Source organism: Fundulus heteroclitus, chromosome 20, assembly GCF_011125445.2.
Source record: "Fundulus heteroclitus isolate FHET01 chromosome 20, MU-UCD_Fhet_4.1, whole genome shotgun sequence".
Classification (NCBI taxonomy): Eukaryota; Metazoa; Chordata; class Actinopteri; order Cyprinodontiformes; family Fundulidae; genus Fundulus; species Fundulus heteroclitus.
The window spans coordinates 29,234,354-29,259,171 of record NC_046380.1 but is presented as its reverse complement, the minus strand read 5'-3'; the positions used below and the strand labels follow the sequence as shown (position 1 = coordinate 29,259,171).

General features: G+C 40.9%; 1 protein-coding gene across 9 annotated transcripts in view; it reads left to right on the top strand.

The window, feature by feature from the left end:
- LOC105931736 (calmodulin-binding transcription activator 1) overlaps positions 1-24,818 on the top strand; it is a 101,650-nt gene that overhangs the window by 5,618 nt on the left and 71,214 nt on the right. For all 9 annotated transcript variants that reach the window (XM_036152223.1, XM_036152220.1, XM_036152222.1 and 6 more), the window contains exons 2-3: positions 998-1,093; positions 8,591-8,694. In XM_036152223.1, coding sequence (XP_036008116.1) covers positions 998-1,093; positions 8,591-8,694 — 200 coding nt within the window. The remainder of the gene's footprint in view (positions 1-997; positions 1,094-8,590; positions 8,695-24,818) is intronic.

Below are 24,818 nucleotides of genomic sequence, written 5' to 3'. Positions count from 1 at the left end.
AAACTCAATTTATTATTTGACCTTTCTTAACACCGTTCGATATGGAGAAACATATTAACTCTCTCCAATCTACTAACTACGCGGCGCAGAATTTCTCTTTGGAACATTTTTTTTTTCTTTAGTTAGCTTGAACACGGAGTATGGTAGATTTATAATGTTTTATTTTACTTTTTTTTGGTATTCTAGACTTCAAAAGAAGATGCACATATGCACATGTATACAAGGGAGCATGCAGCATGTTGCCAGAGGCGAAGGGAAGGCCGTGGGTTGAGAGTCCCGTTGCGCACAAAGACTAGAAGCGTAGATGAGACAGAAGGCCCATGGGCAGTTCAACAAAAACTCTACTGCCTATATTTTTCCCCTTATACTTACACAGTCACAGACAGACTCAAACATTTTCAGTATGAGGCGTTTTTGGCCTGTGATGTGTGGAATAGATGCAATGATTTACAAGCCTCAGTCATGCTGACTAAAAGCCAAATGAGTCTTCGCCATGGAGCCAGGAGACAGCCATTCAGTCTTTCCACTCCCTGGCAGATGTGTGTGTGTGTCTGTGTGTGTGAGTGCATGCGTGTGTATGGGTGTGTGTGTGTGTGCGTGCATGTGTGTGTGTGTATGTGTGTGTGTGGGGCGCCAAACACCGGTGTGGGCATGAGAACGGCATCCACCATATAGACGGGAAGACCATCTCCCTCTGCACTGGTTGGACTACTTTGTATCATAGCAACAGTGGTCAGGGAAACAGAGAAATGATGGGAGAGAGGAGAAACTAAACCTGGGTACAAGTTAGTCACACACATGGAGGCAGTGCATCTACTGTGGCCAATCGATTTGGGGACACAATAGATCCAAGTTAGTGGATCATCCAATGCGCGCGTCTCACGAAGTTTAGAGGCATTAGAACAAGGTGACCGCCAAAGACACTGAAATCGCAACCATTTTTTAAAATCTATTCTTGCTTCTTTTCTTCCTCTTTTCAATTTTTTTCCCCCTGTAGGACTGAAGAAGATACGAAACCCAGAGCGAATGGTCAGGATTGCTGTTGGTTACACAGGACACACCCCTCCCAAGAGTGACGAATCCGACGCCAACAGTAAGAGACACACAGACGCTCTCCACACACTTTCCCGCACGAACGTTTGTGTGCGAGGGTGTTTAAGTGCCACACAGGCGTTTGTCTGCAGCACAGGGTGACTGTGGGAGCAAGTATAAAAGCCTTCTGGCAGGATGATGTGAAGGGGAGGGGGAGATCGAGGACTCCTTCTCATCTGCCCTGTAACAGATCACACACAAACACCCACAGACAACGCGCACTATCGCTCTGTCTCTCTGCTGAGACTTCATTCTAATTCAGCTCTGTCACAAATCCTGTTTGTTCATGCATGCCATTATAGTATTGGTGCATGTGCGCGTGCACCCATCGATACTGCAGACAGGGATGACTCCGGCTATCAGTAGTTTATTGTCATATTTAATCTGTACACTTGGCATTATGTATCTATAATCCTCAATGGTCCTTGTTAAACCCGAAGTGAGATGGAGTGTGTACTCCGTGTCGGTGCATGTGTGCGCGGGGGGAGGTGGGGGGGGGTGGGTGACAGTGGCCACGTGGTGTGCGGTTGCCTTGTTGTGTTAGTGGGATTATAAGGGCAATAATTGCTTTGATTGGTTATCGATTTCAGAGGACACAGGGCAGATGTAAGTCTGTTAGGGGGGATAAATTGGAGGCAAATAAAGAGATGGAAGGTGGACCAAACACGAGAGTGGGGTATAAAGAAACACAGAGCTGGCCCAATGGCATAATGTGTTCGATTTGTCTCAGACATCGAGGCTTGGATCTGAGAATGACGTCACGCCTGAGCTGAGCGCGTTGCACAGTAGTGCTTGTATTGCTAAATACTGGCGTGCATCAAGACATCAGGGCAGACCGAGGCTTAAAAAGTCGCGGTCTCAAATGAATGAGATGCAGGGGTGACCAGAGTTGTCTTCGCTTGTTAGAAATACATTGCGATGCTGCACAACCCCTCGCCTGCATGTTTCATCAGTAAGACAATTTCATCTGTTCAGAAACTTCTCTAATCGAGCAGTCAGGATGTGGAAACAAAGAACCGTCACTTGTTACTCTTGTGATAACAACAAATTAATGTTTTAAATTTAATAATCAATATGTAATTTTAGCAAATGAATTGGTACTTTTGTGTTTAAGAAATACATGGATCCTAGTTTTGCATGGCAGTCGTATTAAATACTGAACTACCACTTTCTAACTTGTTATATTTTTAACCAAGAACTGAAAACAACTTAGACGTAAACAGCTGCTTAGGGCCCCAAAACACATGGCTGGCCCCCAATAGCACTAGAAATCCAGTTTACAAATAAAATATTTGAAGTGAAACATCACCAGTATTCATACAAAACAAAACTTGTGATCCACTATATTTATTATCTTGTATATATATTAGTAAAGTCAGATTGTAAAGTTTGTTTTGAGTAAAATATTTAGTTGTTGAGTAGGTTAACGTTTTAATTGCTGCCTAGCTGTTTTTACACTGCACCTTTGTAGAGGGTAGAGTCACCTAAACTGCAGAAGTAGCAATGAACCTTTAAAATATTAGCTGTCCACACACATGGACAAATTTAGAGATTTGTGGACGGTCTCTCATTTCCAATATTCGTAAAGCTCTGATCTGTCTTCACAAATTGGAACCAATTTCTATGTAAGAACTATAATTGAAAGCATTTGCTAGCCTCCCCGCTGTGAGTATAAAACATAATTTCACTATTCTAAAACATAAGATAGTCTTTAGCACCTTTTATGAGATATTTAGACTGTTAGCTCTTTTAGTATTACAGTACTAACATCAGTGTTGACTGTGATTCCTAGATAATCTAATCTCCTGCCATAACTCTGTCAACATTTACAAATCAGTCCCGTAACAGACGAGCTCCAAAGACTAAAACTGAGCAACTTTGCTGTGCTGCATTCAGCCATCCTGTTGAAGTCCACTTCACTTTGCTTCTTCTCCAATTCCACAAAACATCTTCAAGATGGTCAGAAAATGCCATACCTTGGAAAACAGCCACTTTTTGTCCCTTAAAAGCCGGCTGCGAAACACCCAAAACTATGAATCTCTGATTTCACCAGCATCCGCTGAAGTTCCACTTTCTGCTGCAGCAACCTCAACAAGATAGAAAATGACATGCCTGCGAAAAATACACACTTACATCTAGACGCCTTTTCTTAGTTTATTTTTTAAACACTACGCTGGTACTAAAAAAAAAAAAACGAACTAACTTGAAGTCTTCTTCACTCAAGAGCACCTTCCAAACCAAAGAGTGTTGTTGTCAGAGTGGTCTGGTAGCATGTTACTAAAATTTGGATTTACAGCTGGCCAAGCTGTAAATCAGCTGATTTCAGTCTAGTTATCTTAGAAGCATGGCTTTTTAAAAGGGCATATTAATTAGATACTATCATCAATAATATTCAGAAGGGCCCCCGTATTAAATTCTGTTACAGGCCCCATTCAGCCTTGGAGCGGAGTTGGAGACAGACACATACAGAAAGAGCACCTCTGCACCACCTCAGCAAACTTTGCCTCTTCCCATGCTGTCATGTTCCTTTCAAAGGGATCGGATGGCTTCACTAGACCTTGTTAAGATGGGAGGGAGAAACAAGTGTAAGACTAAATCGTTATTTATCTTAAAATGAAGCGAGAAAGAATAGATGGTTCTCTTTGGGATGACCGTAAGGCGCCGGCTGAAGCTTCCTGAGCCTATCCCTGTCTCCTATCTGTTCTCGCGTCCCTGCCGGAGGATTACTGGAGGAAAAGTTTATCAGCAGAATGATAAAATTAGCATGCACGCCCATCTTTCTATCCCTTCCCTCCTCCGCTTGCTCTCCCTCTTTTTCTCATCTCCCCCGCCCCCTCTCAATCTACTCTCTGCCCCATCTCTCTCGCTTGTATCTTCTGCCTCCCCTTCCATCCCTCTATCAAGCTGCTGTGCAATGAGCCTTTCTTTTCTGTCACATTAATTTCATCCTGAAAAAAAAAAAAAAAAAAACGGGGGGAAAAATGGGAAAATTTCCCCCGACGCCTCCTAATATTGGTGGGGGGAGAGTTAAGAGTTGCATTTGGAGCAATTTTTTTCCTCTCTCTTTGCTGAGTAGAGCTTTATAATTAACTGACAGCCATCTCACAAGGGCATTGGCTTGTTTCTGTGTTAAATATGGAGATGACAGTTTCATGAGGTAAAATATTCATCAGATGCAGTCGCGTCGTCTGTATGATTACGGTCTACATTGTGGTTTTTGATAGGTTACCAGTGTAATATTTCACTTTGGTTCAGCAATTCCGCTTTATACTTTAGTAGTCGGGCTTTTTTGGACTGTTTCCATTTGATTTGCAAGTCAGTAAGTCATCTGCATACAGGCAGAAATGCGTTCCCTACTGCAATCAAATCCAAAAATGAAAAACAATACGCTTTCCTATTCAGATCTGCTTTATTTTCTTGTGTCCCACGATGCTTTAGTTTTAGCGAGAAGCCAGAAAACAAGAGAGGTTGTTTTTTTTTTTGTTTAGGTTTTTTTTGTCGCACCAGTTCCATAGAGTCATCTCAGACAAAACAGAGAGGAAGATTGCTCTAGTGCTAGTTTTGTTTTAAACTGGGACCACTTCTCTGATTCAGGGTTGTTAGAAATACAAGACACAAGTCTTCTGGGTGCAAAAAAAAAAAAAAAAAAAAAAATCCTCATCAGCATTCAAGAAATCTGCAAACGTCGTGTGTGTAGGCTGGTCCTGATCAGCGGGGGAGAACAAATTTTAAGGACAGGTTAGGACGATGATCGCATTCATGAAAGCGCGCTTTGAAAGGGATTACAGAAGCAAGGTCACTAGTTGGGGGGAAAAGAGTGAGAGAGAGCGAGAGAGAAAACAAAAAAACGCCACTCTGGGACAAATTCAGCGACGTGTTTCCTTTGATCGACGGTCTTTTCTGCATGTGTACGTCTGTTTGTATGTATGAGCATGCATTTCTCTGTGTGTGTGTTTGCCTTTGCATGTGCAACGGGCTTGTTTGATGTGGTGGTTCTGGTACATTTCAAAGGCAATGCTGTGATGAGAATTCTTCAGAACAGCCGGGTATGGGTGGGGGTGGGGGTAGGGTGGTGGTGGTGGTGGTGGCGGCGGGGCGGTTATAGCAAGGAGGGGTGGGGTCTAAGCGCTGATTGGCATTCATAGCAGAAAGGCTGGAGTGCTGCTAAAAAAGAAATTAGGCTTTAACTAAGCTGCACCATTCAGCTGTTTAACTAAGCTGCTTCACAGTTCAGCTGTTTGAAATTCTGTCTTCTCAGGCCTTCTATTAATAAATGCATAATTGATTAGGGGGAGCATACGTGCCTGAACACTCATCTAACTGACACAAACACACACATGCTTAGATACTTCCCTATACCATCAGAAAGACACACACACAACACCAGTTTTGCTTTGTAAACTTGTCTTTTTTCATCTTGTTGTTTTCTTACTTTGTGAATTGTTTTTGTCTACTTAAGTTTCTCTTCTTCTATGCAAACCGTGTCTCTTTGACTCACTGTCTCCCCGCATTCCTACGTTTCTCTTCCTGAGCCGCCACACCTCCACCATGTCTTGCCCCGTAATTCACCTCCCTATAGACCGTAAAGCCCTATCATCCTATGGGAGCTTAAAAAAAAATGGATGCCCTCTTCTCAAATGCGTTTCAGAAACCTTCGAGTTTCAGTTTCCTTTGAGCAACACACCCTTCGCGGAAACTCACAAAGCGACACATGCGCCCTAGGGGGTCATGTTTGTGCAGGTTCCAGGTGCCTCCTGAAAAAGACATTTTAGATCTTAATGAGATTTTATCAGGCTAAATAATCCCATTACACAATTAATTTATTTGCATATGTAGACACAAAATAATTTTTTTCACTTGTAATTTTTGTATTAGTTTTGTGGTGAAACATAATTTTTCATCATTCCTCTTCAGAGCATTGTTATTATTGCAGCTGGAGGAGGCTTCCTTTTCAAAGACAACGGTGTATCAGTGTTTTTTCTCTATCAATACTTTACATGAGGTTTGTTAAATCTTTTAGGAGTTATGATTTCAAACAACCTTAATTGACAACATTTATATTTTTATTTAAAACATGTTTGCAGCAAAAAAAAAAACAACAACAACAAACATACATAAAAGTCACATTTCCTCCAAATGAGCATCAGGTTAGACACATATGTCTCTGTAATACTGAATATATTTATATGTTACTCTGTCATCTCATTGTGGAGTACGTCAGGGATAAGGTCTCAGCCAATTAGATTTTTTCTATTTACATTCTCATCCTAGGCTCTAATTTGGAAAGAAAAATACATATTTTCGTAGCTAGGCAAATTAACCTCCTAGTTAGCCTCAAATTAATTTTCACTGAAACCACACTCTTCAACTGACGCAGATTTAAACTAGGGACGCACCGTTCAGCTCATCAGGCCAGTTATTGCAATCTGCTAGTTTTCCCTAGATCATGATCTGTATTCGGAATACTGAAAAATCCTATTTCTCTCATGTCCACTGAAGCCATCTGGCAACAAACCAGCAAACAACAGGTCATTTCGTGCAACTTGTTTTTGAGTTTAGGAACATTTCCCTCAATAGCTTTGTGAGTTATGCTACAATTCAGGGTGGATTGTGTGCAGATGAGCTGATCAGGTCCACCTGCAGCAAAGTATTCCCAAACCATGACACTTCCAGTTCAGTGCTTCATAGTGGGCACAGAGGTTTTTTTGTAGGGGGCGGGGGATGCTGCATGTTCCCGGTGTTCACATATTTAGATTTTAAAGTCATTTGTCTAAAGAACATTTTTTCATTTATTTGTGTATGTTCTCTCTGCCAAACTGGGTTCTAGCCTTCATGTTTTTCTTAGAGAGGAAAGCTTTGTCTTCCTTTCACACCTTCCATTAAATGTACACTTTTGCAGTTCCTTTAAAAAAAGAAAAAAGGCTAACCTTAACTGAAGAACCCACTGTAGGTGAAGACATTTCAGGGTTTTTGGCGATCTCTTTTAGCATTTTGCGGTCTGCTTTTATGGTGAACAGCTCTTTGAAGCTCTCCGTGGTGTTCACTCAACCTTAACAGTCAGGAGCACACCAAAATAAATGCTGACATGTCCCATTTTTTTCCTCACCAGAAGTAGCAGTTTTATTAAATTTTGCAAAAAATGTCAAAAGGTCTTCGATATGTTCTACAAAATATTCACATGTCCAAGTATTGGAAAAATATATATATATATGATTTTAAGATGTTCTGATTTTTCCACAGGACTATGTTCACTGACTGGGAAAAAATAAATTTTTGAATGTAGGATTATCTGATAAACCATCAACGATCATGCCAGTTTAGCTCAAGTTTGATTGTTTTTAATCATCAACCTAGCAATTGGTGCATCTCTTGATAAAAAAAAAAACATATTTTGAGACATATAGCGTTAAATTAAGCCAGAGAATGAAACATTAACAAGCGGGTTTTGTTCCCAAACCTATTATTCTAGGTTGTGTTTCGTTGCCCCCCAAAGACTGGGACTGTGTCCACGGACATAATTTGAACTCAGAATTACACATCACCTGCCCTAAGCCTGTGACTACCCAACTCTTGCACAGAAATAGTTTCCTCGCAGGAGCAGCTATTTTGGGATTCTCCACTCCATTACCAAACTGTCTATGCAACACTGTGGGGAAAGAACCGCTTTTAAAGAGGATAAGAAATGCCCATGTGATTGGCCGGGTGTTATATTTACCAACCCCTAATGCACAGATAATGTATGCTAATGGATTCGCCTTAATCCAAAATCTGTTTGTGAGTAGATTCATGGCGCACCTCCACCTGATGACTTTCCCTCTGCACATTTAACACTGAATTAAAATGAGCTGTTTTTGTACCCTGACTCACCGGGTGCAGAGAGATGTCATTACTATATTTTAGTCATACGTATTCATTCAAAAATAACCCTAAATAATAAATAGAAAGCAGATTGGGTTCATTTGGGGTTTTTGTTCTGTTTTATCTTTTCATCCAGGAGTCCTTGTCTTTTTTTTCTTTAGCGCATTGGTCTACTGAGGAAGCATGATTTCAAGAGCCAAAAAGCTGCCTCCGGCTCAAAAACTTGGATTACCATGACCTGGATGACTCAGAATCCACGCAGACAATTAGTGATAACATGCTCTCAGGGGAATTCAGACTCTTAGCCTGACAACTTCAATTGCTGTTATGCCAAAAATCTTCTGTTGTATCTAATAAATTAGAAAGAGTGCAAAATGAACCTAAATTGATTAAAACCATATACTTTACGCGGCTGGAGAAAATTCCTTCACACAACAAAAGTATTGCTCCTTATAACACTAAGCCGTTATAAATAGTACACATGAAACTCTTAAAGTGATCTTAGTCAGCCAGCTCACAGGTTGCTGGTATTCTCTACTCACAATGAATATGTCAGATTTGAAATGTCTGCCTTCCTCTTGTTTATCCCTGATTTGAATTTATCTTACTCTTTATCTTACCCCCACCCCTTCAACCCAAGATGAGCCAGGCCAGCTAAAGATCTACCTTCCCAAGAAGCTGCTCGAGTGTCTACCCAAATGTTCCTCTCTGCCCAAGGAGCGCCATCGCTGGAACACCAACGAGGTGAGAAAGAGACACACTCGAATGGGGAGATATCCATGACATGGGAATGAGATGAGCTGTTTCTGCTTTTTTTTTATTTGTGGGTGACTCATCGCTAAATGATGTCACATTTAGAAACCAAGAGGAGGTAAACAAACGCGGTGGTGGCTCTTCAGTGTGAGATCCTAAAACTGGAACAGTGGGAGATAAAATAAATTAGAGTGAAACTCATGAGGAAAATTCCCATTTTCTAAAGTCTTAGCATTTTATTCTGAACAGTTTTGTGGTAAATACAGAGCTTTGAGGTATTTGAATTAATCGGAGTCAGACCTTGCTCATACTGGCACGGATATTTTGTTGAACTAAGACCTTATGCTGGGTTTGCACCTCTCAGTTGATCTACTTGCGACCTGTTTTCGAGTGGCTGGTGAAAATAATTGAGAGTTTTGAAAATGTTCACTCTGTTTTTTTGTTGTTGTTTTTTGGGTGTTGCTGTTGATATAAATGAAATATATTTGATAATTTATTGTTTTGTGAGGGGCATCATTCCCAGAGCAACTATATGTAGAATTTATAGAAAAGGATGGATGGATGGATGGATGGATGGATGGATGGATGGATGGATGGATGGATGGATGGATGGATGGATGGGCGGACAGATGGATGGATGGATGCCAAACCCTAAGCTCCAATCTTTCAGAGCCCCAGTCCTGCAACTTTTAGATGCATCCGTGTTTCAAGTCCCCTGAACCAAGTGAATGGTTTATTGAGAAGCCGCTGCAGAACCTGATAAAATGCTGAAGCGGTAACTCAGCAATTTGATTCAGGGTTTTTGAAGCAGGGATGCATCTAAATGTTGCCTGTGGCTCTCAGGGACTACAGTTGAAGACTCCTGCCTTAGACAGTAAATAAATAATGGATAGTCACAATGATCCCACACATTGCTTTAATAACTTGCATGATTTCTTTTAACAAAACTGACCATATTTCAGTAGTTTACATTAATGTTTTTTTTTTACAATCTATAGAGTACAATTCTATCTGTCCTCTGCTTAAATTGGCTGATCCTAAAAATAAAACTATTTGTCTGTCAAAAGACAAGAATTGCAACATAAGTAAGTATTAGGCAGTTCATTACATGGCTAATTTCTACTGTGGATAGCTAGTCTTTTCTACCTGTATACTGTAAAAATTAACATCTGAGTGGAGAATGTATCCTTTCTTTGTTTTTGATACATGGATGCTGAACAGCAAAAAAACAGAATATGCTGGTCTGTTCTTAGTTAGCTGCACTCTCCTTCTAAAACTCTGGTAAAGCAGATTATGATGGTAGATCATTGCATTTCTGTTTTTTTATTTATTTTTTATTTGGGTTGCTCTGTAGCAATAAGCAAGAAACAAAGTCCAACATGGAATGTATTTCAGGTCATACATTTTACAGCCTTTCCTTCTCAATCTTGTTCAGGTTTTTGTGGTTCATGTCTAAAACTAAGAAGTGTGCAAAACAGTGTTAAAGAAAAAAGCGAATATAAGGCAGCCAAAAACGTAGCCAAAGGTTGCTCCTGAGTAGTGGTGCTTCATTGCTGAACTTGGGGATCACAATGTCCATCTGAGACAAGTAGTGACAGCAAACTGTACAGCTTGAATTTGTGATTATAAAATTTGGTGATTTGTCCAGAGAGGAGGAGAAAGTTGAGAGAAAGCACTTCCAAAACTCTCTCATCAGAATAGCCCGCTTTGGAAATGTAAAAACTACCACCAGTGAATGGAAGAAGCTAAAAATCTCACTTTTCTCCACATTATCTGTCTGTCTCTGTCTTCATGAGGATTTAACTATGCAGTAGTGTAGCTGTCGAAACTGTGTAAACTCGGGTCATTTGGCCCTTTAATGTAGCTAAAGCTACACAAAATAACGTGGAATTGATGCAGCTAATTATTATGGGTAAACACGTGACGGACGCTTATTGATTTAATTTAAATATGTGACCTGCAAGCATTTTGTAGTGACAGTGACGACATAAAAGTAAGTAACCATGGTAAAATAATACTTCTTACCTGAGAAAGCTTATGCTCACAAACAAACCCTCAGGTCACCTCAGTGGTCTGGCTGCTGAGCCCCCACTAGCATCACCTGTTGGGTCCTCTTCCTGCAGTTTAGGGTTGTTCCTTCCCTAAAAAGCCAAGATTACTTTTATAATCCAGCTGTGTTTAGCAGGTAAGAATAGATCTGCCCTTTTCACTTATTTCCTTTCACAAAGGAACTCTGAGAAAAGTAAGAGTGCTCCATAACCGCCCATGCATCCATTCAATATATTCAGAAAAAAAAAAAAATTAATGAAGAAAAACAACAATTAGTTTTCTGTTTACAGCAACAGACATCAATGTTTTGTGTCTTATGACAACAGCATCTATAAACGGTAGGGCCTCTAGGTGTGGAGGGGGCATGGATCTAAAATTTATGTATATGACAGGAAAAAGTCAATGTTAAAAGTACTTATCTGCTTAGAAAAATTAATAGACTGAGTGTGATTTATTTATCCTTCATCCTTTTAAGGTTGTCTGGTTTTCTAGCTCTAAAATCTGATGAAATTCCTTCTTTAAGTAGATGTAATGCCACACTCAAGTAGGAGACATTTTGTAACAAATCTAGCATAAGTAACGATATCTAGCTCCATTCAACCATCTCCTAGCTGGCTATTGATCCCTAATTAGATTTTTTATGCATTATTTTATATTTCGAAAAACACAGCTCTATTAAAGTGTTATAGGTTGTCCCCATAAAATGAAAGTGTCTGGTTTTTAAAAAAAATAACCTAATGAAATATGCGTATGAACTGGGTAATGTATACTTAGCTTAAGGGCATTTTTTAAGGGTAAGTCAATGTTAACCAAAATTTAGAGCTTTATTTTTCTCAAAAACATATGCTTACCACGTATTAATTCCAGGCTGTCCTGAAGCAAGGTCAGTGTTATATTTGCAGCATGAGCAGATTTCTTGAAGATCTGCCGGTAGTCGAGTACTCGAAAATACAATAAGGACAATTTAGCTGGGGACAACTGCTCAATGCTGGCCGCATATGACACAGATCTAAGCTACTAGGTTTTTGAAAGCTTTTTAAGAGTCGCGCGTCGCTCTAGACTTTAGCTGTTAGCTTAGGCAAATGTTTGATGGGTGGAAATGGATGTGAGCATTTATCGTCAACAGCTCCTTGTTTATGCATGGCGCGGCTCTCCGCCGGTGGTTTTGCTCCATCCACTGTGATGTGGTCGGCCTCTGCTGAGACATTTTCTTCTTGTGCAGGCTTTGCACTCCATTACGGGTGTGTGTTTGTGTTCTTGATTACCAGGGGTAGGCATTATTATGCAATGCAAAGCTTATTTGGCCCGTGGTTTTTCTCGCAGGAAAGTCATTACATTTTTCATGCAATCCATCTTGATGAAGGTCATATTGGGAGTTAAGCACGGCGTCTTCTGAACAGGGTGTTCACATGAATAGATAGCGTATGATAGAGAACAACATGACCACAAGCTGGTTAGAGACCTCCAGTCAGCAGCGCGTCTGAGACCAATCACCATAACTGCTTAAGGAAATGACCAGCGGTCGTGGTTTGTGCTTCTTTTTTAACCCAGCCATCTCTAGTTCCTCTCCAACTTAACTCACTCTTCATCTCTCCGCCATTCCTCCCCCACCAGAAACCCACAATCATCACCCACCCCTCTGCACGGCTCTCGCTCTCTGATGAGGAGATACACACTCAGTTCAGGGGGAGGTTGGGGGTCCCTGAGCGAATTCCTTCAAAGCTCCTCTTCCAACCAGGGATAAAGTTTCCTGCATACTTAAACACTCAATTGTGTCTTCTTTCTCTCTCTCTCTTTTTTGTTACTTTTTTTCAGTGGGAGTCTTGTGTATCCGTGCTGTGCATGTATGCATTTCAGTCGGTGTGTGTGTGTGTGTGTGTGTGTTTTTTTCCCCCTGCATGGTCCAGCGCTTCTCTTGGAGATGCAGAACATTTGATCATGGCTCTTCTAACAAAGCTTGACCCTTGTTTTTTGTTTGTTTATTCCAAAGCATCAGAGATGTTCTACTCTAGCTTTAAAAGTGAATTTTTATTTTTTTTTGTTTCAGGCCTGTATAAATTTCGAAATAACAAAACGCATTCATCTTTATTACAAAAGTCTGGACATTTTTATTTTATTTCCTCTATAAATTGCAGTGCCAGACATACGATGCTGGGCGTCCACACCAATCAGCTGTCAGCTGCCAAGTCTGCTGTCACATTTGAAGCTTTCAATTTATTTAAGCTGTGACATCCTCTCATTGTGTGTGCATGTGTGTGTGCGCGTGTATGTGAGTTTATATACGTGCGTCTGATTGAATAAGATGCGGTTCTGGTCCAGACTCCAGATGATGCTCATGTGTGTTAATGCGACTGCGACAAATGGCGTGTTGAGAATACCAAGTAATTACTCAGTCCACAGAAACCTCCAGGTGTTTGTGCGTGCAGCATGTTTGCTCCTCTGGGTTTTACAAAGAATTATTGGAATTATAAATCTTGTTTTGAATCTTTTTTTTTTCTTCTAAAGTCCCCTGTAGAATCGGATATATATTTGTTTTGTGTGCGGATCAGGTACAGGCCGGTGTGAGATTCTTATTGAAAAAATGCCATGGAACAACTGGTATTAATGGACAATATGAAATCAAAAATGTATGTCATGATAATAAGTTTTATTTAAAACAGACAAGTAATGATGTTTCCTTTTGTTTCAGAAATATGACATATTGATTATAATGTTCTTTCTATTTTGGTGATAAGACCGAAGCAGAAATATAAAATAAACACCGGCTATATTTAGTAGTAGCTATTAAGTCCTTATTGCAAAGGATTTTTCACCTTTTGTCCTTTACAAAGTAACACAAATATAACAAGCTGATAGCTGGGTAGTAAGTCGTCTTTGAAAGTAGCCAGCCTGCTTCTTAAGTCAGAGTTTGCCAACTTTATTGTTAAGACAGCATTACTTTAATAAAAGCAATGAATGGATCTCCTTTAGACTCCACACTATGCCTGTCCGTGTTTTTTTTACATCCTTTTTTTTTTTTTTTTGCAGACTTAGGAAGATTTTCTTCTGAGTTGCCGGTTTGACCAATTTTTCCCCTAAGACTGAACTTTGCTGCATGTTCCTTGTTTATAAAACATTAAAGGACCAGATAGTTCAGAAATGACCAGAATATCCCTGTATGTACATCAAAGCACGTGTCCCTAAATACTATTTTCCTTCTCTGAAACTCAGAAAGGTGCTTATCAGTAGATAATGAACAAATTACAATTGGTGCATTTATATATTTATTTTTTTCAGACAGCTAAATTTGTTTTTGTTTTAAGTCTAAGGACGTCTTCTTTCAGCCATCTGACTGGGAGTGTGCAAGAACAGTAAGGGGGGGGGGGGGGGGGCATGGGGTTAAGTGCCTTACCTAGGAGCAATCCACACATTTCTGATTAGAAGATGATTCCCCATGCCTGATTAATGCCTGACGTGTAGAATCAGGATCTCACTTAAATACAACCTATCTGACAGCAGGAAGTCGGCTAAGGTATCACAAACAATAACATGTAGTGCCCCGATCACAAGCAATTAAAGAACAGATGAGAAACAAAGTCAATGACATTCAGTCAATGACTTCAGTGTGTAAGAACGAGACTCTGCAGAATTGGTGCAGAAAAAGATGCCAGTACTGACGGCCAGACATGGTGGTAGTAGTGTGATGGTGTGGAGCTGCTGTGCTGCTTCAGGATCTGGATAGCTTGACATAAACCGATGGAACCACAAATTCTGCTCTAGGGAAACCTGAGGCCGAACATCTTTCCATCAGTTTGTCATTTTAAGATCTGGCACACTTGGGTTATGCAACAGGACAATGATCCAGAGGACAACAGCAGCTCGATCTGTGAACGAACAAGGGTTTGGAGTGGTTTAATCAAAGTCTGGACTTAATGCCGATTTCAATGTCGTGACCTCAAGCAAGGCCATTCATGCTTTTAAACCCTCTAATGGTGCCGAAACGTTCTACAAAGCAGACCGGGCCAAAGGTCCTCCGCAGGGACGTAAATGACTCATTGCCAGTTGATTCAAATCCCTGATAGCAGTTGTTGCCGCCAAGGGTGGCTCAACCAGTTATAAGGGAGAAATTACTTTTTTTCACTTAGGGCCGGGTTGTTGGTATCATTTTTTATTTTATTTTTTTTTATAAATGAAATCATCATTTGGAAACCTGTTTCATTTTTTGTATTGACTGCAGTTATCCGTCTCTAACATTAAAAGTTGTTTGATGATCTGAAACATTGCAGTGTGACAAAAGAAGCAAAATCAAAAATAATCTGTAAGAGCAAAAAACAACACAGCACTGCGTGTGTGTGTTTGTGTGTGTGTGTGTGTGTGTCTGCATAACGAGATGATCTTGTAATACATTGAGAACTATTTATATGTGGATGACAAAGCTTGTGATCACGTCAAACTCTGCAAGTCTCTGTTGTTGTTTTTGACTTTTTTAAGAAAAAACAACAACAACAGTGTGAAGGTGTTTATATTTTGTTTTCATGCAAGTGCGTATAATTGCATATGGTTCAATGATATCTGTTTTGTTACACTTGGCTCTGCGTGACACCTTAGTCTCTTATGAGCACTGAGCTGTGACCCCATAGATTTATTTATTTATTTATTTTTTCGCTCCATCCGCTTCTTCTTCTCTCTTCCTTCCCTTCCCTTTCCTCGGCTCCTTCCTCTCATTGCTCTACTCTCTCTATCTTTCTCTCTGCCTTTTGTGTATCTACTGATGTGTGAAATTATTCTGGGATGGAGGGATGGATTCCTCCCCGAAGGGCTGAGCGGAGGCGTGAGCCTTTTGTTCAATAATAGATTGGGGGTGTATGTGTATCTGTCCATGGTAATAGACATCGGACAACTTTTAGATAACAAACCACACTCAGGTGGATACACTGATGATGGAGCCTCTGCTTTGAAGACACCTGGATTACTTGTTGCCCCTTCTTTTCCTTTTTTTTTTTTTTGTGTGTGTGCAAATCTTTCATCAAGCAAATCAAACATCCTTAAATGTGTAAAAAAAAAAAACACAAAAAAAAAACTTTACTCTCTTGTTATGTTACTCAAGCTGCTGAAAACGTATGATTACCCTTGTGGCGACACTTGACATCCTGATTTCCAGACGCTGGACGCAGATGAATAGGATTTTCCTTTGAACGAATAAATTAAGAAACATGAAAACAGATACTGTGCAAATGTGCAAATCACCATGCGGGCTAATGTGCACTTTAAAGGCTTCGACTGCGGAGCGTCTCCCACTATGATGCAAATGATGCAACTCACAAACGGGTCGACGCGCCGACTTCAGTGCACCGCGCGCGCAGGAGACAGACGCCTGTCTCCGCGCCACATGTTGCTCAGATCTACGACGAGAAACAAATGAAGGAGCTGCTGTTATTTTGGCAATAATGAGACATGTAATGATATGCTGTGAAAAAACGCGGTGCTCCCTCAGAGCGATTGTTCTCCCGCGCTGGCTGCTGCTGCACGGCTGTACGGAGGCAGGCTTAGTTGATAGTTCGCACACGCTCGTGTCTGGCTGTGCTGCTTGGATGACACCAACATGACTGAATGAGAAGCGGATCAAAAATCATCATATACGTTTTTTTTTTTTTGTTTTTTTTTTTGGACCGGCGCAGCTCTTGTCGGCGCGCGTGTGTATCGAGGGCCGGTGTTGCCATGGAAACCGATTATGTGAGATACGCACGCATTCTTGTGCTAATAGTATGATCGATGGCGCATACTTGACACAAAACCCCACTCCTGATTTTTGCAAGTTAACCGGAGGCAATAAAAGGGAAGGCCTGACAAACCCGGCGCACCTGCTTGAGATGCCAATCATGCGTGACAGTGGAGACAAACAGCCAGCGAAGGACAAAAAGCTCCGCATCGCAAATAAAAATGTCACGAACGCGCTCACAATCACCTCTGTGCGCCGCTGCATCTTGTGGGAGCTGCAATTCCGGCACAAAACAAAACTCTTAATTTATTATCGGCGCCAATACCGCTGGTTGTGAGCTATTAAACAGATGGATTAAGCTGAATATGAATACAAAGTAGTCTCATTTTCTATGTCGAGACACAGTCCCTTGCAGGAATATTTATAGCACTTGAACTTTTCCACATCTTGTCCCATTAAAACCGCAAACTTCAATGTATTTATGTCGGGATTTAATGTGACAAATCAACACGAAGCACTGCTTTCTCGTGAAGTAGAAAGAAATGACACTTGGTTTTCAATTATATTTTTTTAACCAACAATCTGAAAAGTGCGGCTTGTGTTTCTATCGAAACTCAAAACTTACTTAACTAACTTTGACTGCAATTACAGCAGCAAGTGTGATATGTTGTTTTTTTTGGGGTTTTTTTACCAGCTTTTGCCATTTGAATTCATATGTTTTTTTTTTTCTTTTTTGTGAATTAATTTAGGATCAGATAGAGAGCATTTGTGAAAAATAACTTTTCACCCGATATACTCTGATCCAAACTGTTCCATCGCAGCTTTGGCTGTATGTTTAGGGTCACTGATCTGCTGGATGATGAACGTCCACTCTAGTTTCACGTCTTTTTCAGGGTCCAACACGTTTCTTTTCCAAGGTTGCCATGTATTTAGATCCATCCTTCTTTCAATCAGCTCTGTCCAGCTTCCCTTTTCCTGCTGAAGGAAAAACAGTCCCCACAGCATGACCCTCTCACCACGGTACTTCGCTGTTTAGTTAGGCTGACCAGGGTGCTGTGCTGTTTTCATTTCTCCTGTAATTTTGCATTCAGGCCAACAAATTAAAATTTGGTCACATCTGACTAGAGCACCTTCTTCTACATGTTTACTGTGTCCTCTACATGACTTGTAGCAGCTAACATATTATCATTGAACAAGGCATTTCATTCTCTCACCCTAACATACAGGCCAGATTTATGGCGTGCGCGACAACAGGCCTGTAGATGTTCAACGACAACAAGGAAGTGTGTTTGTTTTCCTGAAGTGGCAACAAGAAGGACGACGTTCTTTCATACATCATTAGAAACGCCGGTGTGAAACTCCTGTAAAGTCATCATAAGGCACTCCCACTGCAGAGGCTGTTCAAGCCCGCTAAGTAACCATGACCACGTCGACTTTCTGACCAATCACCACGCAAGAAAAACGTTCTGTCCCGATTAAGTGTCAAGAACAAGCTGTGAGAGAGCCTAAAAGATCTCCTATTTCTTTTATTGCAGCCCTGGCAGACAGAAAAAAAAAAAAAAAAGTTCAGTTCTTGCGGGGTATTTCCAGGCCATAATGAATGTCCTGTCAACAAATTCTCCAACATGAGCTGTCTCTGCAGCTTCTCTAGCTACTGTGGGCTTCATGGCTGCTTCTAAGACTAATGCTCTCCTTCTTAGGCTCATTGGTTTAGGCGGTCGGCCATGTTTTGGCTGCTGTGCAGTTGCGCCACACACTCTCCATGTTCGGTTGATGCGTTGAACGGTGCTTTGTCAGATTTACGAAGTTTTGCATGTTGTTTTGCGACCTAACTCGCCGTTAGACTTCTCCACAGCGTCTGCTGTGTTCCTTGGTCTTCATGATGCTGTTTGTTCTCTGATTTATTCATCAGGGTATTCCTAACGGTAATGGATTCGGTTAGTCAGAGTAAAGGGGATCAAATACTAATGTACGCCACACTTTCCAGATTGTATTCGAGCTCAGGAGCTCACATCACAATCACCCTGTTTTGCTAAATGTAAAATGTCTATAAAATGCTTTGACTTTTATGGTTTTAATGTGACAAAATGTAAAAATGTTTAAGGAGTTGGAATACTTTAAAGAAGGTCCCGCTCACCTCCTACAATTTCATGTGCGCAGAAGTGTCTGGAAAAGAAGTTATGCACGAGGGAAGCCGTTAAATGTCACTTACTAAACTGTGTGAACAAAATATATACTATGAATCGATGAGGAAGCCTAGAGTGATGCAGTTAGCAGACAACCAGTTGCAGGCCTCTGTGTTTCATTTATACTGTGGTGAAGGGCGGCCGTGATTTATGACTCCGATGTGTGAGTCTCCGACGTCCGGCTCGCACAGGCACGGGGCCAGAGGAGGCACGCGCTCTGCATTGAGTTAGCCGTGTCACGGGAGAAGAAAAAGCAGCAAACTTTGGGAAACTCTCGGAAAGTTTCATTTGGAAAAGTCACGGGCACGCTTCTCAAGCATTTCCTGCGTAACATGATGGTAAAAGGTTTAGTTTATCTGTTTCCGTGTGTGTGTGCGTGTGTGTGTGTGTGTGTGTGTATCCCAGAGCCTGCCTTTGGCTGTAACCTCTTCAGCTGACATTGAGCTCTGTGCTGTTGCCATTTACCAGAGTAAAGCATGGTTTAATGAGGGGGCAAAAGAAGCCGGCGCACACATCCGCACGCAGATACATGCGTCGGTTCACGAGAGCACGCGCGGTACCAGAGGGTTGTTTCACAGCTCCATGTGTTTGATTCCCATTCTTTTATTTTTAATCTTTCCTCTGCATTTTGGGGTGAGAAATATTTCATGTTTGGAGAACGCCGAGTTATAATCACTAATTAGTCCTCCAGGCTCTTTCTCTCTTTCTCTGCATCTTTTATTCTCCTCTTTGTCTTCCTCTCCATCTCTCTTTGAGCGAAGCGTAGCCCAGTTAGCGCCCGGCGTCTTTTCGTGTCTGTTGTGGCTTAAGTATTCAACCCAAATTCCAAGTAGCCGCATTGTCTCACCGTCCAAACAGCCAAAATGATCCAAAAGCAGCCCAGGATTTAATGCGATTTCAACCTGAGACTCATTTTAGGCGAGATTTTAATTCTTAAGAGAAACTGTGCATGGCAAATTGGACGTGTACGCAACGATTTCAGCGAGTTTCAGTCATTCGGATCTTTCTGCAAGTACAGGATCACAAGCAGGTGGGATTAGCCAGGTTTTTGCAGGTCTAGTCTGTGAAAGCCAGGTGTCTGAGGAAGGATTTAGCGTTGACTCTTCTCTCCTTCCCTTTTCTCTCTCCTCTATATTCCTCCTACCCAACTGGAAGCGCCACATCCTCCTCCCGCTCTATTTTCTCCCACTATTTATCTTGCCCACTATAATTTGACACAAAATATTGTTAACTGGAGACACAGAAATATATTAAACAGTGAAAATGTGTTACTGGGAGTGTGCGGGGGTGTTGCGTAAGTGCCTGAGCTCCATTCTGTATGCTCGTGTGTATGTGCGCGATTGTCTTTTCATTTGCCGTTGGATCCGGATCCCGACCGGAAAAAGAAGCTAACGGCCGGCAGAGTCCGATGCAATAAGGAGTCAGAGTGTTCTGTGGAAATAATACTTTTTGCTTCCCTAAATGTCCCCGCATAGAAACCCCTCTAATATCTGAGACTTGTGCGAATTCGATTTAATTCATTTGGGACAGATAAAGCATTGAAATGTGGGCGTGAGAGAAAATCCTTGTTCTTCTATTTTGAGAATGTGTACTCGGTGTGTAGAGCTTTGTCCTGATAACAGCATAACTCTATCTAACTTTGATAACTTTGCGCTTTGCCGTGTCTTCAGAAGTTAAACATACAGTACTTTAAAGCGCCGCGAGGCAATTTGTGCTTATTTACATGCCCACGAAAATGTGATTTTTAAACAAAACATCACACTGCCAAACAAGCACGACTTTGGCTGAAATCCTTTGTTTTTTATTAGGTTTTTCTTAAGTGTTTTTTTTTCTTTCTTTTTCTTCTTCTTCTTTTTTTTTTCTTTTCTTGCTCAGTAATATCTGGAGCAGGGGGACTTGTAAGGAATTTGCCAAGTTCAGGATTTCTGAGGCGCCTACATATTTCATGCTCGTGTTTTTGAAGGTTGGTTCAAGTCGAACATAATTTGGGGTTTGATAGAAGTCATGCTGCATTTAAATGCATGCGATGCATAAAATGGAAATAAATGCAAAAAAAAAAAAACAACAACCCTGATGCTTACTTTTTTTTTTTTTTTTTACTCATTTGCTCACTCTGTGGCAGTCTCAGTGTGTGCCATTATTCAGCGGTGGTTTAATGCAATTGCAAATGACATAGGATGCACCGAGTATATCAGTGTGAGATCCACATAAGCCATTTAAAAGGTTCTTACAGACATTTTGTACTCTCTTCTGACTGCGTGGAGTAATTGCCATGCTTTCCAAAAAAAAAAAAAAAAAAAAAGAAGCCTAATCTATCAAACATTTAGCAATAATGATTCCTTCTGTGTTGTTATTGTAAGGTTCATATGCTGGTAAAAAATGGACATGCTTTCAGACTCTACCTCAGCGCTCTTCCTGTTTGGGGAGTGGCCTGTGCGCCACTGGTGAAGGGTCCGGCCATGCCCCCCATGTGCTTTACTCTAATCGTAGGTGTAGTGACCTACCCATTATCTCGGGTGGCACCTGGAAGGTCCAATCAGGGCCTAAAGGTGGCCAGTGATACAATGGCCGCTCCTCTAGCTCCACCCCAGCACCCGATTAGTAAACGCAGTCCCAAAGCCAAGGGAAATACCATTAAGGTCTTGATTTCATCTGACGAAAGCATGTGGCTCCGGTTAAAGTCTTGTTTAGAGTCAAGCAAAGCAAAATGTTTACATTTGTGATGGTAGCCTCTGGTTGGCATCTAGACAGTGTCTAATGGTTGTTATGGAGACTTTGCGGCCCAAAGATACCCCTCCTCACTGCGCTTCTCGAACTGTTGGCTCTCTTACCGTCCTCGTCACCACGTGAAGTCTCAAAAAAACTCTTGTTTTAACTTTTCAACGACACCTATGAATGTAGCTCTTGGCAAATTTAGGTAATTAGGGACTTTCTTGTAGCCTTTTCCTTACTTCTGAAGATAATCACATGTCTGGGTTACCTGAATGTCATGTACTCTTGCCTTTCCATTTTAGAAGGATGGCTAAAAGAAACGTTTCTCTACATCATATCGCACTGCACCTTTAAGAACCAAGTACTGAATGAGCAAACAGATGACCAGAGGTAAAAAAACAAAACTAAAACAGATATGAAAACCATCTATCTTGCACTGAGTGTTTCATTTAACATGCGTGCCAAATGGAGCTACAGCCTTTAAGTGCTCTTTGGTGAGTTGTAGTTTATGAGGTCAATAGAATGAGATACACAAGATCTCACATTAATAAATCTAACATTCTGACCTCAAAGCAGCTTTACAGATCTTAAACAAACACATTCTCAAATGAGATTTGAGTGCTCAGATAAAATGTGATTGTATTTTCATGTTGTTTTAACTGGAGGAATGACTCTTCTTGTAAATATTGTGTGCCATGTTTTAAAGAAAAGGGTTTTAAAAAGACTCACAACTGTGCACTCGTCTCTAAAATCTCAAATATGTGTCCAAATTGTGCACTTTGATCATACATTTGTTCAAGTATGCAATCTGGAAAAAAAAAAACACAACGGACCAGAGAAACTGAATTTCCAGAATAAAATAAAATCACAGAGATGAACACTGGATTAATGTTGCAGATTGGAAGTCACACATTAATTTGGTGTTTTGCTGTAACACAAACATACTTTCATAAATAGCTTTGTGGAACAGGCAAAAAAAAAAAAAAATGACATGGTAAACAGGACAGATTACATCTCGTATCCCTTGAACTTTTCCACATATTGTTATGGACTGAGGACAAGACTTTGTTTATTTTGCCACCTTGCATGGTGAGGGGGATGGTAAGGGAGCTCATTGTACAAGAAGTGCAGTAAAAGAGTCACTAACACTCCACAACAACCATCAGACAATGTCTAGATTCCAGCCAGATGCTACCATGACAAACGTAAAGTGGAGTTTGCTTATCTCTAAACCAGACCCTAACTAGAGCCACATGCTTTGGTCATATGGCCACCATGGACTGTTCTCCCTGCTGCCCTCTGGGAAGAGGTTTCGCAGCATCCGCTGCAGGTCCACCAGGTTCTGCAACAGCTTTTTCCCTTTTGCCATCAGACTGTTGAACTGCTGTTGAACTGCTGAACTATAACCCATAAACTCTGCACAACACTCGCATATTTGCACATTTTGCACATTTTGAATCATTGCATCTCCATCTAGCATTACAAATGCTGCCGAACCCTTAGTTTCTAAATGCATTCTTGCACAAATGCCCTTTGCACAAGCAATTCTGTACATACAAATGTTTTTAAAAAAAATACTCACCTGTACACTGTGACTTTCTCCTGCATTGTCTACATTTCAATTGTTTACTTTTAAATCACTGCTGCACCTTATACTGTAATTTAATTTTACTGCAATTTACAAGCTGTATGCAATTAAATTTCATTCTGTACACACTCTGTGCATACAAAATGACAAATAAAGTTGTCTAAGTCACTGATGTGCACACGTTTATACACTGATGCACAGAACAGTAGGAACTGAACTTGGGGTTAAGAGCCTTGCCCAGGCGCACATCAACAAGTGACCAGGGAAGCTGGAATCAAACCCACAACATTTCGCCTGCGAGACAACAGCTCGACCCACTGAGCCACAGTCACCCTGGGAACTTTGTAGCGTGCGATGCTTCCTGGGCCGTTTTAATAAAACTGTGTATGCTCCAGCCTCGTGAAAGGAGAGGAGTGCTGTTCAATCAGACCTTGCACAGCCAGGCGTGCCAATAATCTTAGCACTAGAGATTTGGTCAAAAATATTTCTTTCATGATTTGGATTTTTTTTTCCCCCTGCTGAATAAATGGACTCAAATGAAAAAAAATGGATTTTTGTAAAATTTTCAGCGTGTGCCTGTGCCAAAACACTGAAGGACTAATGCATTCATTAGGCTTTTTACACATCTTTGTTTACTAGGAGTGTCCATAAAAGGTGCTCTGGCTTGCTGTTAGTGTGAATGATTCATATCATTTGCAGAAATAAAGGTACTCCCAATATGTTGCTTGCAGTTTAAAAAACAAGGTCCATGTATGAAATTTGGTGACTTTGCATATAAAAATCATTTTAAACAATCATTTTCATCAAACCTCATTATATTATTATCCACCATACGGAAAGAGGCATGCATTTCTTGGTCACAGCCAAGCACAGATGAAGATCAGCTTTTCCAACTAAACTAATTACCTCAGCATGGTTCAATTTTCATGCGATGATCACGCTGTGACGGGGATCAAATGTGATGGCATGTTCGAAGTCTCAGCAAACATCATTTTTACCGTTGGCAGGTACAATATGAGTCCAGTGATAAATTATCTGCCTGCAAACATCTCATCCCCAACAACTGAGAGATATGTGAGCCTCCTGATGCGGTGCCATGCATTTTCCACAAACAGTATTCTGGAAAGCTACACATTGACAAGACGCAGAACATATACTATATATTACATGCACACATTCTGGTAAATATGCTGTTTTATTATATTTGCAATCAGACAAGGTGGGGTATTTTGCTGCGTGTGCTGCATAGTGGGACTTCTGAAAACCGAGCATTTCCACTGAACCTACATAGCAAGTCTTTTTTTCCCCCCTCGTCGAACTGCATTGAGGATAGAGAATCACGCATTCTTCTTTTTTCTCCCCCATCTCTATCTTCTGCTTCTTGCTCCCGCTCCCTCTCCTGCCTCGCCTGATGCATGGATTGTCTACTCTCATATGGAGTGTGTTTGTAAAAGTCATGATAATCAAATTTCCCCGATTCCCGGGGATTAAACAAGGTGGCGTTTCTTTGTCGGTGTCTGTGTGAGAGTGTTCTGTCTCCCTGCACATACAATATTAGCTGTGTACTTAGTTGTGTATTGTAATGCAGCTCTGTCATTAGTCTTAGACCAGCTCAGCTGCAATATATCATCCATCATCTAAAGACTCAGAGGAGGAAACTATATATGGGATATTGATGCTGCATTTGCATACCATGAGAGCATACGGTGTATTTAATTGTGTCTGTGTACTGTCTACAGCAGCGGGAGGGGGAACTATTAAAGCTTAAATGCAGTATACCTTAGTTTTTTAACCAGTACCTCTACAAAAAGTCAGAAACTGATGATAGTGGCCTTTTATGCTGTTTAGTCGTTGACTTTGAAAGTTGCTACTATCATTGATG